Source organism: Neopsephotus bourkii, unplaced genomic scaffold, assembly GCF_033783945.1.
Source record: "Neopsephotus bourkii isolate Nb327-2 ecotype Australia unplaced genomic scaffold, CSIRO-AGI_Nbou_v1 NB_1749, whole genome shotgun sequence".
In the NCBI taxonomy this organism is placed as follows: domain Eukaryota; kingdom Metazoa; phylum Chordata; class Aves; order Psittaciformes; family Psittacidae; genus Neopsephotus; species Neopsephotus bourkii.
Window position 1 is genome coordinate 2,531,829 of NW_026902223.1, and position 23,918 is coordinate 2,555,746.

The 23,918-nt window shown below is 47.0% G+C and overlaps 1 protein-coding gene and 4 long non-coding RNA genes across 5 annotated transcripts; 3 read left to right on the forward strand and 2 right to left on the reverse strand.

Moving 5' to 3' along the window:
- Positions 1 to 1,261: 1,261 nt before the first annotated feature.
- On the forward strand, positions 1,262 to 4,581 carry LOC133224966 (uncharacterized). Its single transcript, XR_009728982.1, has 3 exons — positions 1,262 to 2,297; positions 2,947 to 3,105; positions 3,570 to 4,581. It is a non-coding gene; the product is annotated as an uncharacterized LOC133224966 (long non-coding RNA).
- Positions 4,582 to 7,033: 2,452 nt separating this feature from the next.
- On the reverse strand, positions 7,034 to 15,633 carry LOC133224982 (uncharacterized). Its single transcript, XR_009728986.1, has 5 exons — positions 14,174 to 15,633; positions 12,635 to 12,824; positions 10,757 to 10,984; positions 7,367 to 7,459; positions 7,034 to 7,251 (listed from the first exon to the last, which is right to left on the reverse strand). It is a non-coding gene; the product is annotated as an uncharacterized LOC133224982 (long non-coding RNA).
- Positions 7,769 to 8,147, forward strand: LOC133225173 (uncharacterized). The gene is made up of 3 exons (XR_009729044.1): positions 7,769 to 7,853; positions 7,930 to 8,048; positions 8,116 to 8,147. It is a non-coding gene; the product is annotated as an uncharacterized LOC133225173 (long non-coding RNA).
- On the forward strand, positions 8,800 to 9,677 carry LOC133225174 (ubiquitin carboxyl-terminal hydrolase 36-like). Its single transcript, XM_061377311.1, has 3 exons — positions 8,800 to 8,979; positions 9,252 to 9,354; positions 9,607 to 9,677. The coding sequence occupies exons 1-3, from the start codon at positions 8,889 to 8,891 to the stop codon at positions 9,665 to 9,667; spliced, it is 255 nt and encodes an 84-aa protein (XP_061233295.1). The 5' UTR covers positions 8,800 to 8,888; the 3' UTR covers positions 9,668 to 9,677.
- Positions 15,634 to 18,689: 3,056 nt separating the features above from the next.
- On the reverse strand, positions 18,690 to 22,775 carry LOC133224983 (uncharacterized). The gene is made up of 2 exons (XR_009728987.1): positions 22,454 to 22,775; positions 18,690 to 19,882 (listed from the first exon to the last, which is right to left on the reverse strand). It is a non-coding gene; the product is annotated as an uncharacterized LOC133224983 (long non-coding RNA).
- Positions 22,776 to 23,918: the final 1,143 nt, after the last annotated feature.

The window sequence follows — 23,918 nt, forward strand, 5'->3', positions numbered from 1 at the left end:
TTGTTTCTTGCAAGGAACTACCACCAACCACTGCATCCTCTGCTACCACATGTTTGACAGACTATTCTTCATTGCATTTGGGTCTTTTCATTACAGGGGAAGATGAAGCAAGCAGAGCTGGTTCCATTATCTCACGCACAAGGAAGAGCAGGAAAGGGACCCACAGGGAGTCCCTTAAAGGCCAGATGGTTGGAGCTGGGGCATCAGGGGGATAGGGCTCATGGCACTGGCAGCACACAGTCAAGATTTCCAGGTCCTGGCCTGTGGCCAGTGCTTGGAGAAAGAGGTTCTGTCACCAGCACAAAGAAGAACTTTGCTGGCAGAAGGGAACGAGCAAAAGTTCATGAGGACTTGGCTTTTCCATTGAGAAACAGAAAGAACAAGGGGGAGATTTCCTGGAAATGAACTGGCTGCTGAAATAATCCCTTCAGAGGAATTCCACCTCCCTCCTTTGCCCTGCCCTGAGCTGAAGGGCTGCAGAGGGGGAACATCCCCAGGAGCTGCAGTCTCTGTACCTGCTCTGTGCGCGGTGGGAATGCCCTGCTCCAGGATGCAAACCAGCTCCAAATCTGGCCTAACGTTTGGGTTCTTCGCCTTGTTTTCCAGCACATCAGGAGCGCTCCATGCACACGGTGTCTCTGCTGATAAACCTGAACCAGAGCATGTTGGCTGTGCTGCAGGGTGCATCCATCAACCCAGCACAGAGGATGAGGCAGCTTTGTGCTGTGGATACTGCACCTTCCTGGAGGTAACTCATGCACTAACTTGGTCTTATTAGCAGGGAGATTCTTATTTATCAGAGCTAATAATGTCCTCTTTATGCAGCAAGCACACAAAGGGCCATTCACCACCAGCTGCTTTCAGGGCTGGTCCTCAAGCATCATCCCCAAACAGGCATCCCAGAGTGACAGCAAAGAGCAGCCTTTGCCTTTAAGGTTAGATAAGGGAAATCAGTGCCAGGCAGTAGTGCTTGAGTTTGGAGAGCAAGGCAAACGTGTGCTCAAGGTTTGGGAGCTCAGGGACAGGATTTCACCCTGCAAGGGTCTGGGGAGCAAAGGGGTGTTTGCAGAATGTCTGGGCAGGAATGACAGGGCTTTCCAGGTCTCCTCATCCTCTCACAGTGATAAAGAGATGAATGTTGTCGAGTTCAAATGCTAGTTAAGCAACTCCCCCTAAGTGCAAGTAAACCACATCAACAACGTGGTATTTCTGAGAATTTCAAGGAACTTCACAAAAAGCAGTGATGCAAGGTGCAAAAGAGCTGACACTAACCCCTGTGAAGAAGGAGGAGGAGGAGGCGGGTAAAGCTGAGCAGTGTTAAGCAAAGGGCTGGTTTTCTATAGGAAGCCCACAGCAGATGGCCTACAAGGTGGTGTCCTGCCTGCAGACAGCCTGCAGAGTAAAGGCAATGTACCCCAGCCCTGTGCAGCTCATCACAGCTGTATCCTCCTATTCACAGCAGCAGTGCCGTGGCTATGTGTGCTTGTTCCCAGGCAGGCACCTCTAGATCTTGGATTTCAACTGAACAAAACCCATCCTTTTTTCACAGCAACCTGCATGGAGGGGAAAATAGGCTGACAGCATCAAACAAAGTTATTTGTGTGTGCTCTGGAAGGAAAGGCACCATGAACACGGTCTCTCCCATGCCATGAAGGGGTTGAGCATCTCCAACCAGGGAGGTGAGAGGCTTTATCAACAGTGAGCCCAGCTCATTCCTGTGCAACACAACTGGCCATACGTGGCTGTCCCAGAGCAGAGCCAGATGTTCTTCAAGCAGAAGAAGTGAGGCAAGGCAGATGTTGGCAACCTCGACAGCGCAGGAGTCCAATTCCCTTTTTCCATTTGCTTGAGACAAAAGAGGAAATCAGGGTTGGATTACATCTGCATGTGGAGGGGGGTGAGCAGGATGGATCAGGCCCTCAGCTAACGCAAACCAGTGTATGCGCCCGTTTGCAGCATGTGGGTACCAGGATGTCACAAGCAGCATCTCTCAGAGTATTTAACTTTTAAGGTGTAATTCAGCTTGAATTACTACTCGTGAAAAGCTGGGAACTCCCTCTTGCATTGGTTCTCCCTAATTCTACTGAGCCCCTCAAACCCCTTTGGAGCTCAAACTATTCTCTTTAGCAGCAGATGGATAAAATATCAGGCCGAAGACTATGTGTGGCTCTGGCAGCAGCCAAACCCAACAACATATTTACTTCAAAGCAGGCAGAAGGATAGCTTGTCCAGCTGGAAAAAGCAGGAAGCGTGTTTTTAAAGGAGCAGAAGAAGGGGACAGACAAGGAGATGATTGTGTAAGTCCTGGTGTTTCAATTAGGTCATGCCTGAATGATAACAGGAGTTCATGAACTTATGTTCTGGACAGAATGGAGGTGTTCGGTTTGTCCCTGTGCATCCTTATCCCAGAGCAGACATCAGATGGTGTTTTATGGACAGGTAAGGAAGGACATGGTTTAGTGTGAGGTATCCTGCCCATGGCAAGGGGGGTGGTACTGGATGATCTTAAGGTCCTTTCCAACCCTAACTATTCTATGATTCTATGATATAGGCTGTGCAGCAGAGGAGATAGAAACACACATAGGTGTCTGTGGTCATGGTGGATGCCACCAGCATGAGCACTGAATACAGCCCTCCTGCAGGGGCTTTTCAGAATGAATTTGACAGTATCAGAAGTCATCTAGTCCAGTAATTGATGCCCCCGGCGAGGTCCTGGGTTGGGTCAGAGATGGGTGGTGGATATCAGTGGGAGCCCAGATGCCAAAGGCAAATCCTTCCATGGATTTAGGCTAAGCTGGTGCAGGTCTTCCTGCGTCATCGTGGCAGCAAAATACCATGGGTTTGCAGAAAGAACTGTCACTGCCATCCACATTATCTCTCCCAGGTAAATGGATGCAGCTATAGGAACCTGTAATGCCTATAAGTAAATAATCATCTCTCTTGCAGGTGGCCACACCAGCCTGGCCCTAACTTCAAGTAGCTTCTTACCTTGCAGCAGCCTTCATGCTCTATGTCCCAAATGAGAGCGAGGAGCCAGCCCAGCCATCAACTCCTCCAACCTCAAAACACACCAAGATCATCTAAGACATCCTCCTTCTCATCCAGGTATGTGAACAGAGCTATTTTCACACAGGTTGGATGGGGCTTGGAGCAAGCTGCTCTAGTAGAAGATGTCCCTGCCCATGGCAGGGGTTGGAACTGGGTGAGCTTTAAGGTCCCTTCCAACCCAAACCATTCTATGAGTTCTATTCATCCATTAGTTTATGATTCTGACTTTAAAGCAAGTGCTGTGGGATTCAAGGTTTTGAGGCAGTGCTTGGCCTCACCTTAGCCAGTTGAGGACATCTACTTGCTGGCACAGGCCACCGCTTCCTCCACCCACAGATCATGGTTTTCTTTGGCCTCATGTTGAGAAATCCTTTCACGTTCTAAACACAAATCCTCCAAAGGCTTTCAGGATGCGGAGCAGGAAAAACAAAAATAAATAAGATTTATTTCTTTCTTTTTTTGCTTTAATTTGAAAAATAACTGGCCTTGAAACTGCAATGGTTTTTCTCCTCTCAGGCTAGGAGAGAAAGCTTCTGCCAACATCATGTCACAGAGCTACACCGCATTGCACGTGGGGAGTTGTGATTGCAGCTCACAAGGGACTGAAAAGCGAGAAATGGGCTCCGATGAGTGAATGATTGCACAATATCTTCTACATCCCATTTCCTGCATTTGCAGAACATCTATGTCCTAGCCTGGGCTTTTTACTGATAGTAAAAGGCTATGGCAGTGACAGGGACAACTCTTCCAGGCCCGGATTGGAGGGCATGGCATGGAACTGCATCCATAAGGATGCTGTGAAAGATAAAAGCTGATCTGGCTTGAAAAAGCATCTGGGCAAGACAAAGCCCCCCATGAGGAGCTGCTGGGGAGGGAGCAGAAGCCACTTGGCTGTTCCTTCTGCATCCAAAGGACCCCAAGAACCCAAAAGAGGTGCTTGGTCCTTGTTCCCTTGGATCTCATTAAGTATGTGTTAACTTGTGACATGCAAACCCAATAAGGGAAAATTGGGAGAGCAGGAAGCCTTTTCTGGGAAGAAATCAGCTTTTCTTGGGTTTCAAAGTGGGCATGGGTGTATGGTGTATGGTTTACAGTGATAGCAATGCACTGTAAAACCATCTGCACAAGTAAAGTACAGACAATAGCGTTCTTGAAATGCAGTGTTTGTAGCAGAAGCGCTGTAGGTCAGTGTCTTGCTGCAAGCAAATCCTCCATCTGGTCTGTAATGGCTGATCCCTTCCTTCCACATCCCCTGTTCTTTGCTGGAAAGGGAAAATTGCTGATATTCAGCAAAAAACTACAGCTGGAAATGGCAAACCGGTATCATCTCAGCCACCAATGCACAATGAGAGAGCCTACAAGGGAATATGGGCTAAATACATCCTGTGGGGAACATGCATTGGATCCTATCTAGGGATGAGCACATGGAGCTCTGGAGGTTGGGGCTTGGGGAGCAGGACTTGTCCTTGCACAGCCACTGAGACCTCCAGCCACACACTGCTCCTGGTATGGTTTTTCCAGGGAAAACCTCTATTAATAGCAGCTTATGTCATTATAATGATTGAATGATATTTACATCATTAAATTTTAATTATAAATAGAAATTTATATATTTCATGTATTTCTCTATATAATTATATATCCATACATGTTTATACTTAATATCTATCTTTAAATATTCACATTTATAAATATAAATTATGTTTTAAAATATATAAATTCTAATAACGTATAAAATATAATATAAAATGTAGAAGATATAATAAAATTATAATTATGTTATATATTAATTTTGATTACATTATAAATACATTTAAAATTTTATTTATAATTATGTATTTATATTATTTATATTTTACTTTATGTATAATATTTATTTATCTACATTTCTATATAAATATATTAATATATCTATATTTAAAAATACTAATGTATACTAATGTAAGATGTTGTCTAACATAAATATATTAATATATAATATGTATACATATTATTATAAAATATGTTTAATTATAACACTAGATAAATACATATTATATAATATATAAACATATTAAAGGTATATGTATGTTTAGATATACATATATTGTTATATTAAATATTTATATATTTTTATATTCCATATAGTATATATGTTCATTAATATACATTATTTTTATTTATATTCTTGAGTCTCTATAGAGATATACATCTATATAAATATATGTATATTTATATGTATTTTTACAGATATATACATATATTATACATAGATATTTAGAAATATATGTATATTTTATATATAAAAATCTTTATATATCTCTGTATTTATAAATATGTATTAATAAATATATATTTAATAGAGATTAAGTAATATAGATTATATACAGATATATTTTTATATATTTATGTATAAATTGATAAATATATTTGTATTTAAATATAACATAGTTATTTAAATATACATAGCTATATATATGTTTATATACGTATGTGTACCTATACATGTATACATAAATATGTATGTATATGCATGTGTATATATATACACATATGTATACATATACATGTAAAACTATACATAAATATAATTTACATATATTTATTTATATTTACATATATTTGTATGGATATATTAGTATATATAAATTAAACATAAGTATACATAAATGAAATAATGTAATTTTATATATTTAAATATTAATTTACATGAATATGTTTGTATATAAACATATAAAAGCACATAAATATTTCTATATTTATATAGAAAAATGTTTTATGCATCTTTATATGTACTGTGAATATGTTTTTATATAGAAATAAATATATGTAAATATATTTAAAATATGTTTTATACAGATAACTATATTTCTATTTATGTATTTTTATATATATGCATACATAAATGTTAATATAGGTAATATATATATTTATTATATTTGCATATCTTTATTTATATACGTATACCTGTAATTTGTATAGATAATTTATATAGTATATATACATAAACATATTCATATGTAGAAATATATAAAATAAATATATAATAATATTGAAACATATAGTAATAAATAAAATAGACATATATAAAGTTATATAATTAAATATAACTATATTTATGTAAATCTATTTATGTTTACATTTATTAATTTATATAGAATCTATTTTCATATATTTATATATTATGTATTCATATTTATAGAAAAGTATATAAAATATAATTATTATATATAGCAATATTTAAATCCATAATTATTTTTGTCTATGAATACAAATTTATATATATTTATAGAAATAAAAATATATGTTTATAGAAAAATTATGACATCCATCTATTATAAAAATATGTATTTAGAAATAAAATTTCAAATGTAAATATCATTTATAGTTAGAATTAACCTATGTGATATATTTTATTGTGTTTTAGTTAAATTTTTAAGTTTTATAATTTATATATTTCTGGGTAAACTTCATTTATGCCTGACAGCATATAAACGATTTATAGCTTGTACCATTGATAGTAATAGAAGCTATTAATGTATCATTAATAGAACAGAAGCTATGAATGAAGCTTCCTTAAAGCCCGTACTGACTGATGGGGTGTTGGAGCAGTGAATGAGGGCACCAGGCAGAGGAACAGGAGTCAGTGAGGCTCCACTCGTGCAGAACGGCCATGGGGACACAGGACAGTGGCTGCCCTGACTTCTGCACGCTCCCGAAGAGTGGAATGCGCTCATTCTTTCCTTCTCCCCAGACAAGCGTGGGGTTTGTGCCTTTGTTTTCCTCCCCTCCCATGTACCAGGGTTTTGCACAACGCGTTTCCGAGAACGATGATCGGGACTTTTCTGCCCGTTCCTGGAACCGCCCTGCTACTGAATCACTGCGGGTCGCCTCCGGGTGCGGGTGCGGAGCCGCGGCGGTCCCCGCAGCATCTCCATTCGTGCTGCGCCACCTCCTGGCGCAACCTGGGGAGGTTGGAAGTGGATCTCAGTCCTTTCCAACCCAAACTATTCTATGGTACGTCCGGTTTTCTGTGCAATGTATCCATCCAAGGGAAGGTCCATTCCCAAGCCTTCCAGGTTCTGCTTCTCTGTGCTGAAGGTGGCACCTCTGCCTCCCATACAAGCCAGAGCCTTGCTCTACAGCTCCTCTGCAGTCCAATGGCTTTGGCCGGACACCAAGGATGTGCAGATGGAAGGAGGTCAAAAAGGGGGACCACAGATGCTGTAACAACAGGAATGCAGCGGCCACCATCACCAGGGATGCTTACATCCCCAATGTGCCTGTAATGAACCTTTCTGAAGAAGCTGTGTTTGCTCAGTATGTGCACAGACCCTACCAGTGTGGCCATATCTGGTTCCAGTTTGGGCGCAGATGGAGATCCAGGAATCCTGTTGCCAGGGAGATGTCTCAGTACCCATACAACTTGATCCTGATAGAAACAGAGAAGTGGACAGGTATTATTCTAATATGTTCCTCTCTTCCAGATCAGATCCATGTGCCAGCTTTGCTCCAATACACATATAATTACAAGGTATCCCAACCCTTTCCACTGCACTTTGGGATTGCAGCTATCTGCTGTCTCTAATCCCTGCTCAGGGAGTGAGTGTTCTGGTCATTTGTGCATTAATGCTGCCAAATCACGCTCATGTTTCACAGTCATAAAACTCCACTGGGTCCCATGCTGACTTCAGCAGTCTCTAGGTTGGATTGCGAGACCCAGGCAAGGACACTGGTCCACCAGCTGGCATGCCATTCAGTCTGCAGCCTCAGCGCGCAGGGAGACCGTCATCGATGAGTGGGATGAGGAGTTTGATAGAGGCAAGGTGGGTGCGATGGGCTGGTGGGAAGAACCTTGGGCTATGGTGTGCTGACCCCAAGAGCCTTCCTGCCTCTGCACAGGTGAAGAAGGTTAAAAAGCGGAGGAGGGGGCAGAGGCACCAGAACCCCTTCCAGTGGCTGCACCACCAGCGCAGTGATGCATGCGGCCAAGGCAGCGAGCCTGCGCCACCGGCTCTGAGGTGCGCAGCTCCAGGGGCCCAGAGCAGAGCTGCAGGATGGGTGCTCCCACGGCTCCTTTCCTTCCAGCCCGAATGCCAGCGAGCGGGAGGAGCAGCCCCACATCTCCACACTCGATGTCCCTGCCTTCTGCTGGGAAGGAGCTCAGGAGGACTGTGCCTTGTCCGGGCTCCCTCAGCAGCTTCCCTGCGCCTGGGGCTGGAGCAGCCCCTTTCTCCCACCCAGGCCTGGAGCCCGGCTCGGGGGGGCTCCTGCCAAGTGCCTCAGGACCATCGCTGCTGCTCCAGCCCCAGCCCCATGACCCCGGCTGCGGTCCGCACCTGGAGCTGCTCCTCCCACTCCTGCCCCCCCTTTCCCTCCTCACCACGTTGGAGTCACCGTTAACACCATCGCTGGGCTCAGTGGCTCTGGCAAGGGCCATGTGGCTGTCAGGATGAACCTCCTCTGCTCCCTCCTGCCACTTCTCCACGGAGATGCTGTTCCTGTGTCCAGCTCCTTTGTCCCAGCCATAGCAGCATCCCTGTGCTTTGCATCCAAACAAGTGTTTTGGGACACTTGTGTCCATGGTGGGTGTAGCCAGGGCTAAGATGGCTCCAGCGGGATCTGCTGGCTTTGTGGGGGCTGAGCTGGACATCCCAAACAGCCCCAGCCTGCGTGAGGGCAGAAGGCTGCGTACAGGCAGCAGATGCTGTTGATGTGTGGCTCTGAAAGGGAATGTGATAGGCATTGCTCCAACCTGTATTGTACTGCCCCATCTCCTGTACTGCTTTGACCTGTACTCTGTTTGTCCCCAACCTCCTGACATCTTCTCCTCTGCCACAGGTGACCCAGGCAGCTTCTGCATGATATGTATCATGCAGAGCCACGTGGCTCAGGCTTTTGCAAACAGTGGGAGCGTGATAGAGCCAACGGCCTTTGTCCGAGACCTCAAGGGTAAGAATGACTCCAGTGTCCTTCCCCTCCTCCCATAGCCATGCTGGAGAGCAGGGAGTAATGTGTGAGCAGAACCTTTGAGAGGAGGCCAGGAGAACTCACGGAGCCTGCAGGGACCTGGTGACCTCATGGGCTGTGTGTGGGGTTCCCAGTGGCCGACACGAGTCTGCCATCCGCTTCGGTTTGAGGGGGCTCAACCCCAGGGGCCATGGAGGGAGGTGGGGTCTGTGTCTCACAGCACGTGCTGGGACTGATTCCTCCCTGTCCTGCAGAGATCGCTGGGCACATGCGCTTCGGTCAGCAGGAGGATGCGCATGAATTCCTGCGTTACACCATCGACGCTATGCAGCAGTCCTGCCTGAGTGGCTGCACCAGGTACGTGGGGCCTCTCTCTGATGGGCTGTCCCTGCTCTCCTCCGCTGGTCCCTGCCTTGCTGGAGGGGACTGTGGGGTCAGTCGGTTCCCCAGGCGGCACTCGTGTTCCTGGGCCCTTGCCCCGGGAAGCTGCGTTGCCCCTGCAGTGCCCAGCTCTGAGCTCCAGCCAGGAGTTTGTGCTGAGGACACCGGGGTGGCTGTGGGGCGGCCATGGTGCAGGAACGGTGTGAGACCCGGGGCTGCTGTCTCTAGGTTGGATTGCGAGAGCCAGGCGATGACATTGGTCCACCAGATCCTTGGCGGCTACCTGTGATCCCGTGGTGTCAGAGCGCTCAGAGCGTTTGCATCAAATCTGGCATCCTGCCTGTAGCTGAGATAGTGAGGGGATGTATTAGAGGGAAAACTCCCTCCAGCCTCTCCCAGAAGTGCAGGTATGGGGCCTGGTGCTATTTGGAATAGGAAATAAGGTCGGTGGAACCAGTACTGGCTGCAGATGTCCAGTACCCATGAAACAGGAGCCAGCTTCAGCCTGACTCAAGCAAAGAAGAGGGCATGCTCCTGCATGCAGCAGGCCGAGAGCTAGTCTTGGGCTACAGCACATCAATCTAAACCTAAACGCTTCTGCAATGTGGGGAACCCCCAGCTGGCTCAGCCAAAAGGATGCATCAGTCCTCAGCATCACGTGTGGGAGCTGGGCAGCACAAAACCAACCAAGAAGTACATTTTCTGCCATCAACACTGATGTTCCAGTAACCGTAACGTCATCTGAACCATGAAGCACTCGGGAAATGTTTGTTTTACAAAGTCAGGGAAGAGCTGCTACAAAAGCAATCCCAGTTTCCAAAGAGGAAATATTCCCTGGCAACAAGCTAAAAACCCCACTGTGTATCCAAAGGAAAGAGCCCTGGGAAATGCCCTTTCCCACGCACAGTGGCAGGGCTGCTGGGACTAGAATAGATTGATAGAATCACAGACTGGTTTAAACTAGAAAGGACCTTAAGATCATCCAGTTCCAACGGGGCATCTTCCATAGACCAGGCTGCTCAAGGCCCTGAGATGAAGAGTGGCAGAGGGGGAGAGCCATGGTACTGGACAAGAGCACAGGGGCTATGATGGCTGCAGCCGCTTGAGCCAAGTTCCTCGCTGCTGTGCTCATGTATAGATAGGAAAGCAGTCAGTTATTATTAGAGCTTGTTGAGTGGCTCTGGAGGAGCTACAGAAAACCCTTCCAAATGAGCTGCTCTGCAGTGCAAGCAAAGCTCCTGCGGTCATGTCTAGGGGAGAGCATCACAAAGGGCAACTTGAATCTTGGAGACAGTCTTGGTCTGCCCTCACCCCTCTATGAGCACCCGTGTTTCCCATTCCTAAGATGACAAGGCATGGAATCAACAAAGAAACTTACCCTGGGTCTTTTATCTTCAGCACTTTCCAGGATCTTGGAGGACACAACCAGCTCCTGCACTGTCACAGCATCCTGATGCACATGAGGAAGCTGTTTCCCATGCAGGCAGGTAGCAAAAAGGGACCTTCATGTCACACCTCCAAGCTGCCCCTAGGACTCCATGGATGGGCACAGAAAGAGGAAGATGTACACACGGAAAACCCAGAAGGCGGGTCAGCCTCCTGGCTCCTGCAGAAGAAATACCATCAAGTACGTTAGGGTGGGTTTGGTCCCATGTTGTCCTTGTGTCCCACCCCTGCCACCCTCCTCCAAACCTGCCCTAGAGAGCAGCACCTCAGCCATGAGATGACTCTTGGTCCTTCCTCCTGAAGTCATGCAGGATGAGATCTTTCAATAGCATTTAGCTCCTGGAAGATGCCCACATCATGGGCTAACTTATGTCTAAGCTGCTTTGTACCCTCTAATGGCAGAGGTGCTGCGCTGTAACCTTATCTTTCTTGCCTGTCTGTTAGAAACCACATTTTCTACCCTAAATCTACAAAACAGCACCTAGGAATGCACGGAGCTCCAGGACTGAAAGCATCCCGTTAGTGACTGGTCCTTTACAGAGCCAGCAGGGTCGGAGGAAAAGAAAACCACCACATACATGATCAATGTGTATTAAAATGGGATTTGAAAGCAAAGCATGGAAAGCCTTGATCTGGTTTTAATTCCAAATGAACAAATACAGCTATTAATACATGGCAATGCTATTTTGCTGTGATAACAAAGCAGATGACACCAGCAAGCTAATGAGGCTTAGGGAAAGAAAGTTTAAGAGAAAATCTCTAGGTAATCTCTACTGCATTTATCATGCTTTGGCACTCATAAAGTAAACCCAGGCTGAGCATAATGAACAGAATCAAACAGGCTTTTTCAGGTGGGTTTTTTCCCTGCTGCTTTAAAAATCACAGCAGAATATAGTCGTGGGAGAGACAAAAAGGGAAGAGTTCCTGCCCTGCCGGTGGTGCATGGGGAATCTGATTGTAAAGGCTTCTTCCTGTATGGCTGAGTAGATGTGAGACTGCGATTTGTTCATCACAAGATTTAAGCTCTCCTTGGTGACACAGAACCAATGCAAAAGCCCTCTCCTGCTCTGCCAGAGGTGCAGAGGTAACACACATCACTTGTACATCACATAACTCATGCCTAAGCTGAGAATGTGCAAAAGCCCCAGACATCACTTCACCCGGCCAAGCACTGCTCCCCGTGTCCCAGCAGGTTTGGGGTACCCACACGCATCGTATCCAGCTGAGTGCTGCCCCATAGCACTGGTTACCGCTGGGGCTTTTGGCTAAGTGGGAGGGCTGTGGACACAGAAGCAAAGCTGGTATTAAGGAATCAGTTCTCCAACAGCCCCACATGGTACCGCTGGACTCTGCTCAGGGCTTGTTTCCTCCCTCTGAGGGCAAACTGAGTCTTTGCTCTGTGCTGTGAATGTGGAAGGGGCTTTCGAGAGTACATGGATTTATCCTGGGGTTGGGTTACCAGAAATCATTAACTCCAAGAGTCTAATAAAACCATTTTAAAATACACGTGTGGTATTTAAGGGACCTCGGGAGAAAGCAGGCATGAATTGCTCTTCTCCAGCACGGCTCCAGGTGGAGCACCTCAAAAGGCAGAGCAGTTCTTGAGAGCAATGAGCAGGGATGCTGTGATGAAGGGGTGCTCTTGGGGAGCTCAGTGAGCCTGTAAAGGCTGTTAAAGCTGCTCTGACACTACCAACAGCAAGATGCAGGGAACATCCTGACCTGGCTACACAAAGTGATTTCAGTGGGGACCACTGGGGACCTCAGGTGTTTGGAGAACATCATTGACGTGTGAAGACACAAACCTCACCCAGTCTCACATCCCAGCCCAGCATCCCATCCATTTCAGGATACATCCCAAGAGGATCAAGTCCTAGAGTACAAGTTTTCCTGGCTCATTTGCAGCCTGTTCTCCCTGAAACAGGAGCTCCCAGCCCTGCAGTCAGCAGCTTTTCCCAACCCAACACCAGGGGCTGTCATTTAGCTGAGGAAAGCATCTCCTGAGGAGGAAGAAGGAACGCTGCAATTCAAGGCAGGCAACACATTCCTCACCAATACATTCCTCACCAAGACCCCACTGGCAGGTGCTAAACACAGGCATGCTCCACTTAATACCCTGCGCCACTTGAAGCATGTGTGAGATGCAGCAAAGAGAAGGCTTTATCCCTTGCTATTAAATATAGGAGCAGTGAGATGGGGTTAGCTGGGGAACAAAACCAAGCACAGCAAACAAAGCACACCAACGGGATGAGCACAGGGTGCTCTGGCATAGGACATGCCACCAGCCACCTAGGCATCAGCAGAGGGTGATTATCCCTGCAAACCAGCACCAGGAACTCAGGCTGGGGGTGGAAAACGTATTGGGAAAGAGAAGAGGAGGAGAAACAGGTTCGGGGTGGGACTGAGATGCATTCCGAGACAGCCACACCTGGGGGCGGCTGCTGGCAGCCTCCTGCTGTGGTGGCAGCCTGGTTCGGTAGGGAATTTTACATCCCCGTGATCACAGACACAACGTGGGAAGTGCAGCAATGGGGGAACTGGTTCAGTGCTCAGCCTTGCAGCAAATGAGGTAAAGCCCTGCCGCTGCCAACAGGCATAGGATCTAATGATTGCTGCTGGTTGAAGACGATGCTAACAACAGGAGGAGTTGTGCTTTATAACATACAGGGTGGGAAGGTGGACAAAATCCTGTACAAGTTCCACATAAGATCTCATAGCAATGAATCCCACTGCAAGAGCGTGTGTTCCTGTGCATCCCCAAGCACCTGGGAAGAGCACAGTGAATGTGCTGTGATTTTGGATGCTGCCTTTCAGGGTCCTTTAATTCTGAGGTACAGCACTTCTGTCCCAGGGACCCCCTTCCCCTCACTGATTTCACTACTAGGCCCCTGAGATCTGCAAAACAGACATAATAATGTCCTCTCCATTGCCTATTGTGCTGAGTAGCCTGAGCTTTTCATCCTATGGATGCAGACACCAAGAAGCCCTTGGGTTGGGGACTGCTACACTTTGCATGGCTCTTCATTAGGGACTGTAGTGATAGGACAAGGGGTAATGGGTTAAAACTTAAACAGGGGAAGTTTAGATTGGATATAAGGAGGAAATTCTTTCCTGTTAGGGTGCTGATGCACTGGAATGGGTTGCCCAGGGAGGTTGTGAATGCTCCATCCCTGGCAGTGTTCAAGGCCAGGTTGGACGAGGCCTTGGGTGATATGGTTTAGAGCAAGGTGTCCCTGCCCATGGCAAGGGGGTTGGAACTTGATCATCTTAAGGTCCTTTCCAACCCTAACTATTCTATGATTCTTTCTGAGGGTGGGACATTGAAGCAGAACGTGATGGTGTGGCTTACCTGTGGTCGGGCAGGAGGTCCCTGTAAAGCTGGCCAGTCAACCTGCTCCTCCATGGTCACCCAGTCCTTCCCTGGGACACTCCTCGTTGTTTACGGTTCATCACACACCACTCATGAATGCTCCTGCTGCATCCACTCAACAGCCCAAGCAGGCAGAACCTGCAGAGATGTGATCTCTGCCAGCACGACCTGATTGAAACATATAAAATATAAACAGAGATATAAAGCTGCCAGTCACGCAGGGAATCAAATTAAATCAGTTCAGCTCAGCCTCCCCCATCCTTCCTTACTGCTCAGGCAATAAAACCACTCGCTATACAAATATTTCAGCTGTAGAGGAAAGCAAGCCATTGAGCTAACCAACAGGTTGTTTATAGCAGTAAGAGAGCTCTGCCCAGTGCCAGGGTGTTGTGGGGCACCAGCTCTCTCATATCAGTATCTGCTATTTATATAGCACTATATCAAACAAATAGTTCTCCACCAAGGGGTAGGCACAGGTGTACACCATGACCTTGCTTGGAGCTGTGGTGGCTCCATGCAACAGCACAAAGTCTTCTCCTTCCCGTCCAGTGGATGCTAGCCCAGAGTTAAGGGAGGTTCCTCACAGCCATCCACACCATCCTTCTTCCCTACTTACACACTCGGTAGCCAAATCCACCTTGTAAAAATGATGAGGGCCCAGGGCACCTGCAAAGAGCTAATGTCCAAAACATCCATTATGACCCTGTTTAATGAGTGTTTCTGCCCTAGGTAATGCCCAGTGATTGGAATATGTTCTGCTACAGTAATGCTTGCAACACAACAGCCCACCGAGGAGGGAGCTTTCCTCTGGAACCACAGTTTCAGCCAAGCTCATCTGCATTAATCTTACACCCATTAAAATCAGTTGTTCTGTTTCTAATTCAGCCAGCGCTGCCGAGCTCAGGAATTAAACATTCATGAGCCCATGTCCCTGGGAAAGAAAAAAAGAGCCCATAAGTTCATCTGGAGCAGCATGGATTTTTAATACAACCATAAACCCATCTCGCTGCTCCTTTGTGCTTGAAGCTTTCAGCATCCTGATGAGGCATGGGGAAATGAATAAAAGCTGAGGTTTCTACACAATTGTGTGACTGCAAAGGCTGGTGCTTCCTGGAGGCATCCTCACAAATTGCATCAATTTCATTTTACAATGGAAACCAAAGACATAGCAACACAGGAGGGACAAGCTCATTTGGTTCCCCTTATCCTGCCTCGAAACAAGTGCTGCTGCTGAAACAACAGACAGTCTACCCTGCACACCACAGGGCAAGTTGTCCACTGGGTTATACTGCAGTGAGGGCAGGAGCCTGGAAATGCCACCAGCAAGAATCATCCATCCTTGGTCTGGATAAGCACATAGAGCTCTCAGCATCCCCCAGTCCCTCTGGAGCTGTAAGAGCAGCATCAGACCCATAACAGAGACAACGACCTAGCGTAGACCCAGCGAGCAATGGACAGGGCTGTGGGAAAAGCCAAGGCACCACATCACACCAAGGTCATGCTTTGGTTGGCCTCCAGCACCCCCTGCAGTGCTCATACCACCTCAGTGCCCATCAGTCCCTTTGTCCAGCTTCCCAGCACCCATCCGGTTATCTCTGCCTTTGAAGGCTACATGGACCATGAGGACTTACATCTCCAGTGAGCAGCCAGATGCTCCCATGGCTGCAGGGGGAACACACAAGTTAATGAAGTCAGTAATTACTTTTAAATTCTATATCTGTATGTGTAACGAGGTGTGATTTTTACTATACTCCTAATTAAGGCCACCAGTGATAATAGCTGGAGACAAAGCCAATAAACACCATCTATTTGAAGCAGATGGGGAGTCAGAAAGGGCTCTCCAGCATGTTTTCTCAATAGCCAAAACTAAACAACTTCTCAGAGCATGCCAGAGCCCTCCCAGCCCATGAAAACACCCAAACAAGCTTTGCTGGCCCAGGCTGGATGATGAGGCTGTGCTGCCTCGGTCTCTTTCCACAAAAGCTGCTGTTTTCCCTTGGAAAAAGGCACCGTGTTTACAAAGTAAAGCTCAAGTAGGAAAACATCAACCCAGGCCAGTGCAAAACCAGCCCTGGGAAAAGGTCAGGATTAACTCCTCTGGATGGCTTCCTGAAGGAGCATAAATAAAGACAGGTTGTCAGTGAGCGCTAGAGAGTGTTGCTGCAGTTATTTATAGAAGGCATTCATTTCCTTTAGGATCTGGATAAATATCCATTAGCTTTCAAGGTGATGAATCAAGCATTAATTAACCTGCTGGGGGAAAAAATAGAATACAGATATTAATGTTTTAAAAGGAAGCTTCCAGCTGAGGGGGGAAAAAAGGAAGAGAGCTAATGTGAACTTTTCAAACAGCACCTCATTGTATTGGCAAGGAGCAATGGGCAGGGAACAGACCTGCTGGATGCACTGACTGGGAACGTCAGGCTCTGCTTTGGTCACAGGGAAATAAAAACCTGTGATCTTGGCACCTCTGCAGAGCTTCAGGGTAGAGAAGAGCTTGGAGTCAAAATGCAGTGGGTGTTTTATACCTGACGGCAACAGCATTCACCCCTCTTATGCCACTGGGTATCAGAGCCAGCACAGAGCTGCTCCCCAGGAGACCATCACAGACATCCTGGCAGGGTGGGAATAGTCATTTCTCCTTCATACACTGATGTAACAACTGTTTTTTCCTTCAAGCTCCCTCTAAATGTTCAAACTACAGAACAGGGCCCTGCTTTTAGTGCGAGCAATAAACACCCATAGCAGCCATCAGGAAATCAGCAGAACCAGAACATGCTCTGGCTATTACACACTCACACAAATGGGAGGAGACCGTGGCTCTTTCATTCCCCACCTTCCCTCTGTCCTGCTCAGGGACCAGCTGAGCTAACTCTTCAGCTTTTGGATGTCCCAAAAAGCAGCAGCATCCCATGGAGACCAATAGGGCTCAGCATCAGCATGAGTAACATGGGGAAAAGAGAAATACTGCACAAAGAAGATTGTTTTCCAAGCAAAAATGCCAGAATGAGATGTGACACCAAATTGGATAGCAAAACCAAACCCATTTCCTGGTGGCACCAATACAAGACCTTGCAGGACCTCTGTACCATCCATACCATCACGCTCCTGGGTGCATTGGCCTGGGATGGTTTGGCTACATACCTCCTCCTCCTCTCTGCAGAGCAAGGCAGCTTCCAAGTGACATAAATCAGAAGCCTGGACTGATTATTTTGCAACCTGAGACACAGCTCTCCCATAGCTGAGGAAGCACGATGCTTAATGGAGCACAAAAGATCCTGTGTTAGATGTAGTCTTCAGGATGGACTTCCTTTGCCATGCCTGCACTCCACCCCCACGTACCCAAATCTTTAACAACTTCAAGCTTTTTTCTTTATAATTTAAGAAAAAAAAACCATAGCATATGCAGGCAGCCTGTATTTAGCTCTTTTTCCCCCCCTCTTCTGCATATTCCCCAGCTCTACCCACACATACCCACACTGCAGACAAACTATCCTAAAAACACTGAGAGAGCTCTAAAAACACAACAGTAATCCAGGGCGTCATCAACTTCCAGGAGTGCCAACTGCCCTAAGAAACCACAACTCCTTTGTTGTTGTTTTCTGTATGGGGTTGGGTTTTTTTTTAGGCTTTTACAATCTTGTATTTTACCGAATGGCCCAAATTCGCTCCTTCTCTCTGCTCGGTCCCATCTCTCCCCAGCTATATTCAGAAAGCATTTCTCGCCAGCCTTGTTTAGCTCACATTTCAGGGCAGAGCAAATGTTTGTGCAGGAGGGGGCAGGGATGATGAGTCAATTAATAGAACCTAATAGAAGCTGGTTTTTAAAGTGCCTGTTCTGACTGTGAGCAGCACCAGTCACACAAACCCAGTGCCACCAGCTTGGTCCAGTGCCTCCTTGCATACACAGAATGGTTTCCTACAGTGAAACTGCTCTCATCCTGCATGAAATGTGGTACACGATGAGGCATCTGCCACTTAGTGTTAAAGACACCATCACAGCCTAATAAATCACATTGCCAGAAGGGCTTTCATGCTATCACCAGTGCTCTTCTCATTACATGGCCTTCCTTCTCCGTATGCTCCTGCTCATCACTATGCCTTGCAGACCTCACATATTTCAGCTGAGGAACTCATCCCCAGAATACACAGCCCAGCTAAGCTCTCCGAACCCAGGTCTCAGTCACCTCTTCTGTTGTTCCTATCACTCCAGCCACAACTTTGTGTCCACAAAGGAAAGCCCTAGAGATGCACCATTTGTCATTCAGATGCCATTTATTACACTGACAGCACCTACCTCTGCCTTTTTCCAGGCATGCACTAAATTGGAGGGGGTGGATGTGAGAGATGGTGCCTATTCATTCTCCTTGCAGATGGTCAAGCCACAGAGCACCCAAGCAAAGCCACATTCTTCCTTTTAACTTTGGCCAAGACCCAAACCACCCACTGGTGGAGTCAATGTTGGACTTGCACGTTCTCTCATAGAGCAAACATCCTGGCAACACATCTAAATGCATTCATTTCCCATGTATGCAGTGCAATTTGAGATACCCGAGTATAACAGGTTAGATTTTGATTTCATGGGACTGGTCAGGTTTAGACAAGAAAATGGAACAAAACATCCTGATCTCTGGCACATTAGAGCAGCAGTAATTTCAAGCAGAACACAATACTGCAAAATTGACACTAGTAAAAACTAAATCCATATTAAGAAGAACTGAATTTGGAAAACATCACTGTGAAAATAGTCATTTCATAACCAAAACCCTGCAGGATCCAACCAAGCTGGATGGGTGTCACAAAGGAGCATAAATACATTTCTAGAACTGCATCACCCCTCTATGAGGCACAGCATCCAGCCTCACTCACCAGCAACAGCTGATGCCAATGGCCAACTGAATTGGGATGAGAATAGGTCTGGTTGTAACTGAAATCACAGCAGAGTGGAAGGCTATAGGATCACAGTGTGCCTGTTTCCATTGGGAACTTCACATCCACAGTGGAGCTGGTGGTTTCTTTTGTAGGACAGACTATTCTGTTGCACCAAGAGGGCCCCTGCTGTGGCTCAACATGTCCAATTTTGTGTCTGGGTAAAGAAACTTAACTCAATATTCAATCAAACTTGCTTGGATTTTTGCTTTCCTCTTTCCTCAGTGAGCCCTGGGCACACCAGGAAGGGTGCCGACAGGAGAGGGCTCTGAGGAGGCAGCAAACCATGGCTGATGGGCTGCTCCTCCAGCCAGGAGTCAATAAGGCCCATGAGACCAGTGCCTATGCCAGCAAAACAGAGCAGGAAAAGCATCAGCTGTGATTTATCATCCAGCCCAGCCCAATGTGTGTGTCTGCCATTGGACAAGTCTGATGTCATCAGCACAGTCCAGCCCATGGGAGTGCTGGTCCAGATTATAAACCCTGGGTTTCTACCTGCTTGCTGGAGATAGCGCATCCCAGAGTAACCCAGTGCAGAGGAACAATATTGCCTTTGGGTCTGTCCCCTTCAGCCATGAAAACAAGTTAATTTTGGTGTAATTAGAGAGTGACCGATATTTGCCATTGAGCATCATAACGATGTGAGGAAAGATGTGTTTTAATTAAGTTCTGGGAGAAAAAAGCAATGTGTACCTGGCTGGACTGCAGAGAGGTGAACTCAGTACTTCACCCATGCCTCAGCCCACTGCCTGTTTTCCTCTGCAACAGAGTGACCAGCCTAAGCTGCAGACAGGGACTTCAAAAAGCAAATAATCCTTCCAAAAGAGCCAAGCCAGCACCTCATAATTCCTGTATCTCAGAACTGGGAGTCTTCACATTTCCAGTGCAACCCATGGGCAAGCGTTCAGAACCTTAGAAACCTAAGGGGAGCACTCCCCAAATCAGAGCATCCGGAGGGGACCCCACAGAGCTCCACATGGATTTTTCCCACAGCTCCTGCAGCTGCTGGAGTTTTCCATAGATTGCCCAGGTCTGATTTTCAGCTATGAAATAGCCTGGGCCTGAGCTGCCCTTTTGATCTCAGGAATGCACAGCTGTGAAAGTGAGGTCTTGGTTCCTCCGGCTGAACTCGGCTCAAGAAGTGGGGATTTGTGGCCAACCCATCAAAATCACATTGTGAACAGGTCACATTCATACTCAGGCTGCACATAATGAGTGAGGAATGGGCAGGGTGCAGGCACCCCGATGCCTTTGGGTGCATGGAGAAACAGCAAAACCCACACAGAGTTTGGACAGGGAAGTAACACAGCCAAAACCCTTAACTGCACCTAGAGAACACAAAGAAAGAGCAATCATCATCCCCCCAGAGGCAGCTGAGCATCCTTCCACATTGGAAAGCACTTTCTGCTCCTCTCAAGCACTCAGACAGATCCCCTGTGAAAGTCACTATTCCTCTAAAAGAGTCAGATTTAGCGTCTGTGGGCTTTATAAAGATTAAATAACCTGTCTGCCATTATTGCTTCTTGTATGACTACACCAGAGCAGGTAGGTCTCAATGGTAGTCAACAGTCCTAAGCATCAGGGAGGAAACCTCTATACACCCCAATGGCACTGCACAGCCAGATGCACCAAGATCCCTCCACAGCCAAACCTTCCATGTTTAATCCCCATGGAAGTCAATGGAATATATCTATGTCCTTAAAGCTAAGCACCTCTTCCAGTCTTTTACCCGAGTGTTGTTAGCAAGCCCCAGCCAAGGCAGTGCCTTCAGCCTCATTCACTGCATGGTGAGCTGGTGCTCCGGGTGGGACAGTGCTCAGCACAGCAACGGGGCTGCACCTTCACAACACCTTTATGGTTAAGTACATCCATGAGCTGGGGTCTCATGCCCTTCTCTGTGCACTTTCAGCCCTGCCCGAGATGGGACAATATGGGGCAAAAACCTTACATTTCACAAAGAGCTCACAAAATTGGGCCACATTTAGCACCTACCAGTGACATGGTCCTTACAGGCAGGGAACTGAAACAGTCCCTGCAAGACCCAAGACCCCAGCCCTCATTGATGCTGGCATGCCAAAGCTGCAGAGGTTCAGCTTCCCCCAGCATGGACACAGGCTCCCTGCCTTCCCTATCCTGCTGGGAAGAGCTTGGCTCCCAACCCAGCAGGCTGACCACAAACCCTGCCTGCATGAATGCCTTGTTAAGACACTCATTCACACTGCAGCCACGGCGCTGGCTGGAAGAACATACATCAGGCTTCTTGTCAAACAAACCCATTCCAACTGTCTGGGAGGACAGCAGAATCTGCCATCACGCTGCTTTGAAGGGTTTGCACTTCACTGCAGCACTTCAGATCTGCAGTTGTTTCCATAACCAAGTCCAAGAGAGCCTGTGAATAGAAAGGAATTAAGCACTCATGCAAAGACCATTAAAGTTAAGGGGGATCTTTCCATTGACTGGAGAGCATTTGGCTCCCAGCCCTGGATATCAGGGTCTGTTGTGCTGGATTTAGAGCAGGAAATGGGAGCAGGACTTTGCAGGTTTTCTCAGCAGTTGTTACAGAGTTCAGCACAGAAGCTCTCTGTGCCTATTCCCCTGCATGTAAATTACGAAGTGACTGCTCATCTGAGATGCAAGGCCCCAGTTGACCATCTTTCTGTTCACTGCAGGCACTTCCTCCATCATTCCTGACAGACCTAACACCACAACAAGTTGGACTATCCCATTCCTACAGGCAAAAGGATTTCTTTATGGGTCCTGCCATGCCAGTCCCCGATACATAACTCACATGTCAGCCCAAGAGGCAAAATTACCACAGACCAGAAGCTTCACCAGTCTGAAAACCTTGTTAATCCAAAACTCACATCAGGATGAAACTCCTACTGGGATCTGAGCAGCATTTCTCCGATTTCATTTCTGCCTATTCAGTTATAGCCAACAGTTTTGCACAGGGATGTACTGTCTTTGGATGCACCAAAACAATAAAAGATATGATCTGTCTCCATTTTCACATAGAGATCTGGTGGGACTTAACCTCTGGAAGTGATGCTTTCCAAGGAGCATCTTCCCAGGCACCCAGAACTGCCAGCACACAAACCACAAAGCACTCCAGGAAGCTTCAGGCTCTTTTAAAACACAACACTCAGATCCTAACATCCTGCTAACAGGAGCAGTGCTGCTTCTTTTGCAGTAAGACAGCCTGTCAGGTGAGTTTAGCAAAGTGCTGTGCCAGGTACCCATGTCTGCACTTGGCATTGGCACTTGGAAGATGCAGGATCCTTTCCTGCCTCAACCCCACATTCCCATAGTTCAACACTATCATTGAGTTACCTCCTTTGGTGGTAAAAGCAGGACGTTTCTGCACTCCATGTGCCATGGGAAAGATCATCCCAAAGCGAGGAGGCTTTGATTTGGTGCTGGACCGAAGGCAGCGAGCCCAGAGTCTGCTGTGTGCTGACAGCCACACGCTGCCATGGTCTTTGCAGGAGGCAGCATCCAGTGGTTAGAGACGTCCTTCCCACTCCTCATGTGCCTGGGAGAGGAGAAAAGCTGCAAAGAGTTATTCAAACCATAGGCTTAGGGCAAACCTCTCCCTCCTGGCAGATGCTCCTGACTTGGGCCGGATTTAGAAAAACAGAGCTGACCAAGCCCTGCTTCATCCTTCAGTGGGAAATACAGAGAGACAAGAGTATGCTTAGCTGTGAGAAACCTGATCCCAGAAAGAGGAGAAAGCAGGGTGGAGAAGGAAACACATCCTAATGCCAGCGGTGACCCAAACCAGCTCTCAGAGCCAACAGACTCATGGAGCCAGAGAGGACAGACCCAGCTAAAACCAGACTGCTTTTGGTGTCTGTGACCTTGCATGGGCAGTGCTGTGCTCAATGGGATGGCTTTGAGCAGTCGAGAGCAATGTGCTGATCCAAACTCACCTCTGCACAGCGGTGGTCCGCCCACTCCCCATGCAGGAGCATCCATCCCTATGCCCAAGCATCTCCATTAGCCTGGAGGGAGATGCGGTCACCCCACTGTGGGAAGTCAGGAGAGGCTTTTTGCTTCCAGAGGGATGTGGGTTTAGGGAATGAGCGCTGCACCCACCTGCTGCAGTCTCAGTGCTTCAGTGGGACAAACTGCCAGACTCGACAGGAACCGAGGTCTCATTAGAGCGACTGAGGCTTTGGCAGAGCAAAGGCTTCTCAGCTTCCATTTATAGGCCCCGTGGCAGCAGTTCAAGGCAGGGCAGTGCGCACCATTGCATTATGCAGTCTAGACAGCGCTGGAGCGCTGCAATCCTGAAGAATGCCTCTTCCCTGCCCTCACATATGATTCCAAACCCAGCAGCATTCCTCAACCAGGAGCAATGTGGGGAAATACTGAATTCCTGTGTTCAAACAGACCCTTTTGCACTATTGTCTCCCTCTAAAACCTCCAAAAGTCTGCCTGGATTATGGAGGTTGCCAGCATGAACTCTCTTTCAGGCTCCCCAGAGGAAGGAAATGGAGAACTAAAAGCTGCCTAAACCTCATTTTTTTGTTCCTACCTGGAATGAAAACAGCAGCTTTGGAGCAATTCTTGAAATATCTGTTTTCAGACAGTTTTATTCCTCTTTTTCCTCACTCTGAGCTGACAGAGGAGACCCACCTGCCTGAGACTTCGCTGCCTCCAAGCAGTGCTCCCTTCTCTGTTAAAAGATGCTGAGATGAATGGTGTCCAAGCAGCTGTGCTCCTGGGTATCTGCAGCCTCAAATTGAGCAGGAGATGCTTTGAACCTAACCCAAAAGTTGAAACAGAAGTAGTT